At 39.3% G+C, this 12978-nt stretch overlaps 2 protein-coding genes across 2 annotated transcripts; one reads left to right on the top strand and one right to left on the bottom strand.

Annotated features, from left to right (window-relative positions):
• Positions 1 to 2061: 2061 nt before the first annotated feature.
• Positions 2062 to 5183, top strand: LOC131304569 (pentatricopeptide repeat-containing protein At3g02330, mitochondrial). The gene has a single exon (XM_058331839.1). It carries the CDS (start codon positions 2217 to 2219, stop codon positions 4884 to 4886), a length of 2670 nt encoding a protein of 889 aa, XP_058187822.1. The 5' UTR covers positions 2062 to 2216; the 3' UTR covers positions 4887 to 5183.
• Positions 5184 to 11485: 6302 nt separating this feature from the next.
• On the bottom strand, positions 11486 to 12692 carry LOC131302824 (putative F-box/kelch-repeat protein At1g12870). The gene has a single exon (XM_058329618.1). The coding sequence runs from the start codon at positions 12578 to 12580 to the stop codon at positions 11486 to 11488; it is 1095 nt and encodes a 364-aa protein (XP_058185601.1). The 5' UTR covers positions 12581 to 12692.
• Between the last annotated feature and the right edge of the window lie 286 nt (positions 12693 to 12978).

Raw genomic sequence — 12978 nt, 5'->3', positions numbered from 1 at the left:
TGTCTTCTCCTTACGAAATCTATGAGATGAATGATATGTATCATTATTGCAGACCTCGAGTAAAGCTCGAAAAAAGGAGATTTGAGGATACGGAGGATTGAGGTATGGAGAGGAGCTTACCCCCGAGCATATATGCAATTTTTTAACGAGTAATTATCCCTGACACCCGCCGAGGTTTTTCTTTAGTACAAATGCTCCCTCCACGTTTGAGAAATGATTTTCAACCCCCTAAGGTTTGGTGCTGCATTTCAATTACACTCAACCGTTAGTCAATTGTTAAAATTTATGAAATGCCCATTTTAACCATCAAAAAAACTACGGGTAACGTTATTTCGAGTACACCAAATGCACACTAAATTCAATAAATGAGCTTGAGCCCAGTTTGTACTTAAGGGAAATCTCAGGGTGTTAAAAATCACTTTCCAAATGTGGAGGGGGCATTTGTACTTGAGGGAAACATCGGGGGTTCTCATGACATTTTCCCTTTTTTAACTGGTGATCATGTACTCAAGTAACAGGAGCCCAGTTTCCTGAGTTCAATAAATGAGCTCGTTTTAGCATTTTAAAGTTATCTTATTTGAGTTATTTGCTTGAAAATTGAGACTAATATTGTTCACTACCATCTTTGAATTTTTTTATTTTCCTGCTCAACTTTTTTGACCGTATTACTTTTTATTATTTGTATCCTTATCAGTTATGAAAGGTAGAAGGAATAGAGAGCCCATGTTCATCTAAATATCTTTGACAATTTATTTATCTCAACATGTTAAATCTTTGTCCAATGAGCAACAAACCTAGTTATACCATATTTTAGGACCATCTCCAAACCAAGTCTCTATAATAGAGCTCTAAAATACAGCTCTTATTCCAAAGAGGGCATACAGAGAACATCATTAATTTCGTAATTTCACCCAAGGCTCTACTTCGTCCTCTAAATACACAAATATTTCGTCCTTTTTCAATCTTAAAGTTCAAAAAAATATATTCCTGTCTCCGGTACTTATGAAATAGATTTAATATAAACCTCATTTTGAAGGTGTTAATATGTCTTCTTTATAACACCAATTTTATCAATAATTGGATTTTAACTAGGAATGTTACGGTTGTTATGATAAAAAATAAAGTGAGAAAGAAAAAAAGAGACTGATTCCTATAAATGCATTGTAGCTAATCTGCATTGCACATTTCGGCTTTGAAATATAGATTGAGAATCCAAAGAAATCAGCCCACTTTAAGCCCAATGGTTGAGGGTTTTAATTAGGGCAAACTTCCTGGACTTCATTTTGTAGCACACAATTTTTCTGTGGTTTGTGTACTATGTGTATAGTTAAGTTTTCCGTCAAAAGTTAAATAAAAAGGGCGCCGCTATTCGCACCCCTTTATTTTCTTTCGTAGCCCGTTAAAAATTTTAAAAAATACTCGACAGTTAGTTACCGAAATTGAGATATATTTTCAGCATCCAATTACCGAAATATAATATTTTTTTAACAGCTATTTACCGAAAATGTATGTTCGGCTTCGATATGTAGTTACTGAAATATAACCTTGTTTTCAACAGCTATTTACCGAAATGTTATTTATGATTTTCAACAACCATTTATCGAAATGTAATGGGCTATGTGAGAAAATAAAGGGCTGCAAATAGCATCACCCAATAAAAATGGAACTCGGGTGCCTATAAAGAGTATAAGCTATTTTATAAGACAAAATTGCCCTCCAAGAATAAATTTTTTTTTTTTTTTGACAAGTGCCCTCCAAGAATCTTTAAATGTCTACATATGTCATTTTTCTCTCTTTCCTCCCATGTTCTTACCACAATTCTTGCTATTGACAAGCAAGATCTTTGCAAACTCAAGACCTAAATTAGTTAAGAAAGACAAATTTCTAAATCCTTCAATTATTCAAAATCCTCTAATTCCGGGAGACACTAATTTTTCCGGCAGGGACTACGACAGTGCCGATCTCATGAGCGACGAAACTAAACCTTCAATTTCCTACTAAGTTTAACGGAGAACTTAAATGTGCACATAGTCCACAAATTATGGCGGAGTTATGTGCTATATACTGTAGTAAAATTTATGCGCGCATCAACCAAATCACAGGGGTGTAAGCAAAGTTTGCCCTTTCTAATCAACTACAGAAATGAGAGTTTGAAAAGGAAAAAAACCGGCTGTTAACGGCAAAATAAACCCGCCAAAGCATGATTTCAAAGGCTAATGGCACTGGCACCACTTCTCTCTCACCTACGCTTCACAAGACTCTTCTTTTTCTCACCCAAGGCGCCATTCAAGACTCTACCCATCAGTGCATTTTCCACAATCACAAAGAACCAGACGCCACCCAACAGGAGAAAAACCTTTTCCCACATGTTCCAAGAATGTTCGAATCGGAGAGCAGCCGATACGGGAAAACAAGCCCATGCTAGCATGATTGTATCCGGGTTCGAACCCACGATCTTCGTTACCAACTGTTTGATTCAGATGTACATAAAGTGCTCCAGTTTAGATTACGCCCTCAAAGTGTTTGACAAAACGCCTGAACGAGACACGGTCTCTTGGAATGCGATGGTATTCGGCTATGCAGGGTGTGGGAATATGGAAGTAGCGCAATCGACGTTTGACTCGATGCCAGAGAAGGATGTGGTCTCATGGAATTCCTTGATTTCGGGGTACGTGCAGAATGGTAACCATCGAATGTCGATTGATGTTTTTTTTAAAATGACGGGAGCAGGTATAGAGTCAGACCGAAGAACCTTTTCTTTGATCTTTAAAGCTTGTTCGGCTTTAGAGAACTATGACGTGGGGATTCAGGTTCATGGGCTTGCGGTCGCTAAGGGTTTTGATCTTGATATGGTAAGTGGAAGTGCAATAGTAGATATGTATGCTAAATGTAGAAAGTTGGGCGAGTCGTTACAGTTTTTCCGCGAGATGCCTGAAAGAAATTGCGTTTCTTGGAGTGCTTTAATTGCAGGTTGTGTCCAAAATGAGGAGCTTGTGGGTGGTTTAGAGCTATTCAAGGAGATGCAACAGGAGGGATTTGGGGTAAGTCAATCTACTTATGCTAGTGTTTTAAGATCCTGTGCAGGCTTATCTGCAGTAAGGTTGGGAGCTCAATTGCATGCTCATGCAATAAAGGCTGGTTTTCGATCTGATATTATAGTAGGGACTGCTACTCTGGATATGTATGCAAAATGTGACTGTTTACTTGAGGCTAGAAAGATATTTAACTCGTTGCCAACTCATAATCTTCAATCTTACAATGCTATGATTATTGGGTATGCTCGACGTTATCAGGGCTTGGATGCATTAAAGGTGTTTCGGCTTCTAATGAAGTCTGGTTTTGGGTTTGATGACATAAGCCTATCTGGTGCATTTAGTGCTTGTGCGATGATGAAAGGGTATTTAGCGGGGATCCAAGTACACGGATTAGCAATTAAGAGTATTTTCTGGACTGATGTTTGTGTGGCAAATGCCATTTTGGATATGTACGGAAAATGTGGAGCTTTGATGGAGGCTCATTTTCTGTTTGACGAGATGGAAATACGAGATGCTGTCTCATGGAATGCAATTATTGCAGCTTATGGGCAGAATGGATACGAAGAGGCAACGCTATCACTATTTGTTTGGATGCTCCGGTGGGGAATGGAACCTGATGACTTCACTTATGGTAGTGTATTGAAAGCTTGTGCAGGTCGGCAGGCTCTGAACTGTGGAATGGAAGTCCATAACCGAGTAATCAAATCTGGGATGGGGTTTGATTTGTTTGTTGGAAGTGCTATTGTGGATATGTATTGCAAGTGTGCAAAGTTGGAAGACGCAGAGAAGCTCCATGACAGAATGGAAGAACAACAATCAATGGTTTCTTGGAATGCAATGATCTCTGGGTTTTCATCGGATGAGAAAAGCGAAGAAGCTCAGAAATTCTTTTCTCGGATGTTAGAAATGGGAGTTAAGCCAGATAGCTTCACATATGCGACAGTTCTTGATACTTGTGCCAATCTGGCAACTGTCGGATTAGGGAAGCAAATCCATGCACAAATTATCAAGCATGAACTCCAATCGGATGTTTTTATATCCAGCACTCTTGTTGACATGTATTCGAAGTGTGGAAACATGCAAGACTCCAGGCTCATGTTTGATAAATCACCAAAGAGGGATTTTGTTACGTGGAATGCCCTAATCTGTGGCTATGCTCAACACGGGCTTGGAGAAGAGGCGCTTAGGGTTTTTGACGAAATGCAAGTTGAAGGTGTGAAACCAAACCATGCGACTTTTGTTTCAGTCCTGCGAGCTTGTGCACATATGGGACTAGTTGAGAAAGGGTTGCATTACTTCTACTCAATGTCAAGTGATTTTGGATTAGATCCTCAATTGGAGCATTTTTCTTGTATTGTGGATATATTAGGAAGGTCAGGCCAAGTTAGCCATGCATTGGGGTTTATTCATGAAATGCCCTTTCAGGCTGATGATGTTATTTGGAGAACCCTGCTTAGTGTTTGCAAGATGCATGGCGCTGTAGAGGTGGCAGAAGAAGCTGTGAATTCTCTATTGCAATTGGATCCAAATGACTCTTCTGCTTACATTCTTCTATCAAATATTTACGCTGATGCAGGAATGTGGGATCAGGTTTCTAAAATGAGGAGAGTGATGAAGTGTAGTGGGATGAAGAAGGAGCCGGGTTGTAGCTGGATTGAGGTAAAGAGTAACTTACACATGTTTCTTGTCGGGGACAAAGCTCATCCGAGACGCGAACAGATCTACGAGAATCTGGATCTGCTGTTAGCTGAGATGAAATGGGCTGGTTATGTGCCTGATACGGATTCTGTGCTCATGGATGAGGACACAGAAGGTGAGCACCTAGAAGAGCTCATATCGTGTACGTCATAATTCATATTCTTTCGAGTACAATAATTTTGGAATTAGGGATTTGGCTGTGATGCCAATATGTGTGAACTGGAAGCCTTGATTTGGCAAAGAGATCATTTTCCCCTGAGGCATTTCAAGCTTTTATAGTTTCGGGATGAAAACAACTGGATGAGATCAAAAGAGTTATGGGTGAATGTTTGATCCCTTTACAGCAGAAGAGCTTAATGGTAGACTTTCGTTTCATATATGCTTAACACAGACAGTGATGTCCCAATTATTTGGAATTGGCTACATGGATGTGCTTCCTCTTGTTGTCTTACCCCTACGATTTTGTGACTACTTTAACTCATGATAGTCAATTTCAGCAGGTTTATGAATTCAGGCTTATAACTGAATGGGGCGTTGGGTGTCTGCCTCTTGTAGTTTTGATAAAAAGATCAAATTTCATCCTATGTTCATGGGCAAATCGACTCTTGTGAATTATCAACCACCATGAAACACATAAGTAAAGTAAGTTGTAGATAGAAGAATACAGAAGACGGCTGTCCATCATGCAAGCCATGAAATCCAACCTCTCATTGTCCGTACATATATTCTATCTTATAAAGGGAGAGATGATCATTATTTGGTGTGCTATGAGGTGGGAGATGATCTTCTTTCTTTCTTTTTTTTAGGTCTGTTTGATTAGAAAGAAATGTAAGCTAGCAAGTGGAAATGAGAGAGTAAACTAAAAGAAAAGAAATTAATAGAAGAAAGGCCTCATAATGAGAGGAATGCTAGAGCCACTTTGCATAAGATAATAATATAGGAATCTAAATACCAAAACAAAAGCAGAGTAGCAAATCTTACGGTTTAAAGTTCAACCAAATGCATCTCTTAGGAAGAAAGCACAAGTATAGAGAAGAAAAATTAATTGAAAATGGATTTATGTCCCTTGTCCAGGACCTAGAAATTGATCTGCTTTGTAGTTCCATGGTGCTTGAGTTGAAGACGAACAAGAATAACTTGCAGAAGCTTATTCTCAGGACACAAGTCACAAGTGGAGCGAGTAGAACTCCAGGAGTAGGTAGGTAACAACCAGCTTACTTATCAACCTTAACCTTCAGAAAGGGCATACAGTGATCTTCCACAGAGACTCAAGGTAGGTTACAGAATCTGCATTCTCTACAATCTCTGATGGATAATTTATGGCCCTCCTCCAGCAAAATTTTCGAGCCTTTCCATCCATTGAGAGCTTAGCTTCAGTGAACAGAAGGCGTACGATTGTCCGAAGCTTATATTCCAGCCTCGTTGGGATGTCTGTTATCGGTCGTGATGCTATTTTGTTCAAGTTACTTTAGTCTTTGTACATGCTAAATTCAAAGATCAATTAAATTCTTCTTTGCTGTTCAAAAAAAAAAAGTTTCAAGTCAACAGACAAGCATCACTGCTAGGATGATTCGCACATGTAACTCCTTTCTGTACTCTTCTGTCTATAGCTTACTTTAATTAATGTGTTTCATGGTCAATTTTTTGTATTGAATTTCCTTCTTAATTATGTTACTGGATTTGTCCCCCTGAGGTTGAGAAACACATGGAAATGTTTGATCATTCACAAGAATCAATTTGCCCGTGGGCATGGAATGAAATTTGATCTTTTTATCATAACTAGTCTGTGAATTTCCAGCTTCTACAAGAGGCAGAAAACCAATGCCGGCCCGTTCAGTTATAAACCGGAATTCATAAACCTACCGAAATCGACTAACTATCATGAGTTTAAGTAGTCACAAAATTGTGCAGGAAAGACGACAACAGGAAGCAGATCCATGCAGCCGATTCCAAATAATTGTTACATGACTAACTGTGCTAAGAATATATGAAACGAAAGTCTACCATTAAGCTCTTCTGCTGTAAAGGGATCAAACATTCACCCATAACTCTTTTGATCTCATCCAGTTGTTTTCATCCCGAAACTATAAAAGCTTGGAGTGCCTCAGGGGAAAATGATCTCTTTGCAAAGTCATGGCTTCCGGTTCATACATAATGGCATCACTGCCAAATCCCTAATTCCAATATTATTGTACTCGAAAGAATATGAATTATGTATATTAAATAAAAGAAAGGCCTCATAATGAGAGCATTGCTAGAGCCACGCACTTTGCACAAGATAATAATATAGGAATCTAAATAACAAAACAAATTAAAGAATACATTTAGGGAATCTAAGCAGAGTAGCAAATCTTACGGTATAAAGTTTAACCAAATGCATCCCCTTCGCGACATTAGTTGAAACCAGGGTTGAACAATAGTTATGAAGCCCAAAATTAAATTACTTACTTAGGAAGAAAGCACAAGAATAGAGAAGAAAAATTGAAAATGGATTTATGTCCCTTGTCAAAGACCTGGAAATTGATCTGCTTCGTAGTTCCATGGTGCTTGAGTTGAAGACTAACAAGAATGACTTCCAGAAACTTATTGGTATGCCTTACACCTTCCCCTTCTGTTTTAGAAAACGTTTATGCAGTAGCATCCTGGTTAAGTTCAATCAAGTCGTCTCTTAACCGACACTAAGCTCTCTGAGTATTGAAAAACTTGTGTTGAACACCTTAGTTCTGGCCAATTGCATAACTGTTTGTATACTTTTATGTCCCCTGTACTTTGGTTGTACGACACAATCAACCCATTGTTGCATCCAGTCATAAGAACCTCATTATTTGGCTGGAATCCAAATGGACGCTGACTTCCTAAGATGGGCCCAATAGTGTACTTTTTGGTCCAACACTCCTGAACTTCATATTCGTCTATTAACCACACATCAAATTGCCTCTCTCCTAGTCGGTGGTCATACAATGGTACAACAAGGGCAAGGGAATTATTCAGAAGACAAAGATTAGTCCACGAATGAGAGCCAACGTTGCCGGGCAAGGATCTTCGTTGAAACGATCCTTCAACCGTGTTTAAGGCATCAATAGTGGAACCATGAGGACAAAGATTAGAAGTCAACCAGTAGAAAACCCCATCCAATGATGTGCAAGGATGATGATGATAACCGGTGAAGTCGTGGTTGTGCGACACAACGACAAGTTCTTTCCACGAATCCGCACTCATGCAGTAGATGTGGGTTCTATGACCAACGACGCGCATGGTTTCACGGGGGGTGGCGACTCTAACCACTCTATAATCGTTGGTTTCGTAGTCAAAAGCAAACCCTAGGTAATCCGTATGCCACGTATGACAAGGGGGTTGAGGAAGTAGCCTATATTCTCTCGTGGCAGGGTTGCAAATCACAATATTGGAGTTGTAGGAGAGACACATGAGGCCGTTACAAGAGCCTTGGTGGCTGAAATCCTTGTTAAGGTGGGGCTTGGTGAAAGAGAGATCTAGGTCATGAATTGAAGTCTGGTCTGGGAGTAAATGCATGGACCAGGGGTTATTGTCGACAGTGCGTTCCAGTGAGACGCAGTGGAAGAGCCGGGCGCGGGCGCGGTGGAGAGAGATGAAGATAGGGTTTTGGACGAGAGAATACCAGTGTTTGGAGACGGATTTAAATCGGAGGATGGATTTCGCCGGAAGCCGAGACAAGATGTCGATCAGCACGTCATCCGGCGGCTCGTTTGCAATAGCCATACCCTCGTGGTATTTCTCCATGATTCTCTTTTACGGAGAAGACCGAGTCGATCTTTTTCCAAAACCCTTTTTGGGGTGCGGAGCATCAAAAACGATCTTTTTGCGTGAATACTGCTACTAACATGCTTCTAATGCCCCCTATATTCACAAGAGAGAGAGAGAGAGAGAGAGAGAGAGAGAGAGAGAGAGAGAATGGGTAGACAAACTATAAAAGAATTGCATGAATACTACTACTAACATGCTTCTAATGCCCCCTATATTCACAAGGAGAGAGAGAGAGAGAGAGAGAGAGAGAGAGAGAGAATGGGTTGACAAACTATAAAAGAAGAGAGAGAGAGAGAGAGAGAGAGAGAGAATGGGTAGACAAACTATAAAAGAATTATGAAAGGCGAAGGAGTCGAACTACATTATCAGTGGTTAAAATCCTAAAAGAACTCTGCTACGGAAACGATGGGAGGAAACTGACGACATGAGGGGCTCATTCCGCCCACGGAATCCGAGCCGTTTAATAATTTAAAAAAATTAAGCGCGCCCGCGATAAATATCGGTGCGGGTAGGGACGGAAGCGGGGGCACACGGGGCACATGCCCCATTCGAAATTAAATTTTTTAATTAATTAGCATAATTATGAAAGTGTGCTAGTATATAAACATAAGCACTTGCATATACCTCGAAAATATACTTTTATGCCTGAATTCCATCATACGATGTATTTATATTTGTTGTTTTACGAGCTGCATGTTTGTGTATTTAGAGCTATTCTTTCTTGATTCTTTTTATTTTTAACCGTTTGGAAGAAATATTTTAAAATAAAGTCACCAACAAAATTAGCTTGATTATTCTAAAACTTGTCGATGTTCATTTATATTATATTTTAAAAATTTTGTATGAGATTTTATGCTCATTTTCACCTAATTAAACTTAAAGTAATGTTATAAATTTTTGTAGTTAATAATGCATGTGTTAATTTTATATGATTTTGCTATGGTTGACTAAAAAAAATAAGCTCTCGCCATTATAATTAACGAGTACCTCCATTAAACTATATTTCTGGATCCGTCCCGATGTGCGGGGCCAGAGTGAACTCCACATGCCGTCGTTGCGCTCAGTTGGTTTCCTTAGACTTTTCGATCTTAAAAATATGTGTTTCGGGGCTAGTTGTCTATTAATTTTTATTTTTTTTGATCTTGTTGTCTTTTAAATTGTTAATTGTAGATTATAAATTCATGGATTATAAAGAGCGTCGAGATGATATGTGAAAAATAGATTGTGCAAAATGATTTTGTGATTCAAACCAAGGGCGGAGCTATGTTGGGGCCCGGGGGCCGACCCCCGGCCCCGTCTCCCCGAGCGTCCAAGTGTTAAAATTTTTATTTTGTATACACCTGATTTTGAATGTTATGGATAATTATTCGTGTATAGTACTTATAATCTTCATAATTTTGGTTCGATTTGATAAAAAAATCTATTATTTTATATTAGTGAGCCCATTTTTTTATTTCTTTCATAAATAAAATATAAGCACGTGACAATTAAAGTAGCATAAAAAATTATTTCAATGTACAAATGTAATAAATTGGAAAACAAATACCTTATGATATAATAAGTACATATATCTTTTAAGCTGGCCCCCGTAGTCAAAATCCTGACTTTGCCACTAAGTGAAACTATATAGTCAGAATTCAAAAACCTTCTACAAAGGTGGTGATATAAAAATGCAAAATGTGACTAAATTTTGGGTGTTTGGATTTATAGAGTACTCTATTTGGCCACTTAATTTTGTTTTTTGAGTTCTGCAATTTTTTTTTTTACTTTTTGGTGTTGGAAGCCAAAGTTCCAAACCCAAAATGCATTATTATCAGGAATAAATTGGAGAATGCAGAATTTAAAAATCACCTAACTTTCTGAATTCTCATTATATACTTCTAGAATGAAGACATTGAAGAGCCGCAAACAAATACTAGTATATTCAAGAACTAGTCAAAATGATTTATCTACTTTAGAAAAAGAAAATCACATATTTCCATCTAAGGATGGCAATGAGTTGGTTCAGCCCGAATGGAAACCCGCCAGATTGTTTTTCAAATAAGAAATCAAAATCCAACATGCGTATAAAAAATCAGATAAAAAATTGCCCCGATTAGTACAGATTGATTCAGGCATCCATCGGCTTCAGATAAAATTGTCATCCTTATTTACGTCAAAATTGGAGATGAACTCTCCATCCCCTCATTGTATTCTCAGTATCACCAGGACAAGAGTCACAAGTGGAGCGAGTAGAACTCCATGAGTAGGTAGGAAACAACCAGCTCACCTATCAACCTGAAACTTCAAAAAGGGCATACAAGTGATCTTCCTCAGAGTCTCAAGCTAGGTTACAGAATCTGCATTTCCTACGATTCCGACGACTTCGTCGGAACACATGCTAAGCTAATTGATCGCAAGAATAAAAATACACCTAGCAGAGTTAAACTAAATATAGTTCTTGGAACATATAACTATTATTGTTCTAAAAGAGTCGCAAGGCGCTAGTCAGACGGTCGGCTACCTTCAAGCGATTAATTGATGCATATTAACTAGTGATCAGCAATTAATCGTTAGTCGGATCCAATTAGATAGGCATCGCCAACGTTTAATCGCCGATTAATTGCTTGTTTAGAACACTGATAACTATATTCCAATTGCAAAGACAAATCCTAGTTTAATACATTGAAAAAGTAGGAACAGACACACTGCTATTTGCACAGGCCCTAAAAAAGAAAGTGAAAAGAAATTAACAGACTTATGAGTTATAAGTGGGGTGTGCCGCTATCATGTGTGTATGTAGATATACATATATATCCTGCCAATTTCTGAATGTATAAAAGAAAGGCCTCATAACGAGAGGATTGCTAGAGCCACCTTGCATAAGATAATAATAATATAGGAATCTAATTAAAAACCAAAACAAATTAAAGAATACATTTGTTAGGGAATTTAAGCAGAGTAGCAAATCTTACGGTTTAAAGTTAAACTCAATCAAGTCGTCTCTTAACCGACACTAAGCTCTCTGAGTATTGAAAAACTTGTCTTAAACACCTTAGTTCTGGCAAATTGCATAACTGTTTGTATTTTTTTGTGTCCCCTGTGCTATGGTTGTACGACACAATCAGCCCATTGTCACATCCAGTCATAAAAACCTCATTATTTGGCTGGAACCCAAATGCACGTTGACTTCCTGAGATGGGACTTCCTGAGATGGGCCCAATGGAGCACTTTTTAGTCCAACACTCCTGATCTCCTAATTCGTCCATTAACCACACGTCAAACTGAGTCTCTCCTAGCCGGCTGTTATACAATGACACAATAAGGACAAGAGAATCATTTAGAAGACAAAGATTAATCTGCGAATCAGAACCAACGTCGATGGGCAAGGACCTTCGTTTGAACGATCCTTCAACCGTGTTTAAGACATCAATCCGGTCACGAGGATGAACATAAGAAGTCAACCAATAGAAAACCCCATCCTTCGATGTGCAAGGATGATGATGATAACCGTCTAAGTTGTGGCTGAGCGCCATTAGGAAGAGTTCTTCCCATGAATCTGCACTCATGCAATAGATGTGAATTCTATAATCAACACACCTGGTTTCCCGGAGAGTGGCGACTCTAACTACTTTATAGTCATTGGTTTTGGAGTCAAAAGCAAACCCGAGGTAATTCGTATGCCACGAATGACAAGGGGGTTGAGGGAGTAGCCTAAATTCTCTCGTTGCAGGGTTGCATATCACGATATTGGAGTTCAAGGAGAGACACATGAGGCCGTTGCAAGAGCCTTGGTGGCTGAAATCCTTGCCAAGGTGGGGCCTGGTGAAAGAGAGATCTAGGTCATGAATTGAAGTCTGGTCGGGGAGTAAATGCATGGACCAGGGGTTATGGTCGACGGTGCGTTCCTGGGAGACACAGTAGAAGAACCGGGCGTGGGTGCGGTGGAGGGAGATGAAGATAGGATTTTGGACGAGAGAGTACCAGCGTTTGGAGACAGATTTGAATCGGAGGATGGATCTTGCCGGAAGCCGAGACAAGATATCGATCAGCACATCTTCCGGCGGCTCGTTTACACTAGCCATACCCTCGTGGTATTTCTGCAAGATTATCTTTTACGGAAAAGACCGAGTCGATCTTTTTCCAAAACGATATTTTTGCATGAATACTGCTACTCCTTCACAAGAAAATCGAGGGGGGGTCTCTAGTCTACGCATACCAGAGGAGATGGATGATCGAGGATGGATCTATATAAGGAGTGATTTTTCCGTGCCGAGCGGGTATATCTTACGTTGTACCCACTCGGCGCATCCGAGCCGTCCGATATATTTTTGAACGGCTCGGATTAAACCCTCTCTCCTCTCACCCAACACTTTCTCTCTCATTCTAGGTACAAAGAAAACTTACCCCGAAAGTACCCCGAAAACAACAATCAATGGTTGAAAATCACTTTGATGATTATGTCACACACATCAAAGTGAAT

Source organism: Rhododendron vialii, chromosome 10a, assembly GCF_030253575.1.
Source record: "Rhododendron vialii isolate Sample 1 chromosome 10a, ASM3025357v1".
NCBI classification, from domain to species: Eukaryota; Viridiplantae; Streptophyta; class Magnoliopsida; order Ericales; family Ericaceae; genus Rhododendron; species Rhododendron vialii.
The sequence above is the reverse complement of the archived record's forward strand: the minus strand, read 5'-3'. Positions and strand labels throughout refer to the sequence as shown.

Bases quoted from the DNA above. Each gene is read 5' to 3' on its own strand.
- LOC131304569 (XM_058331839.1), top strand. From the start codon at position 2,217: ATGGCACTGGCACCACTTCTCTCTCACCTACGCTTCACAAGACTCTTC.
- LOC131302824 (XM_058329618.1), bottom strand. From the start codon at position 12,580: ATGGCTAGTGTAAACGAGCCGCCGGAAGATGTGCTGATCGATATCTTG.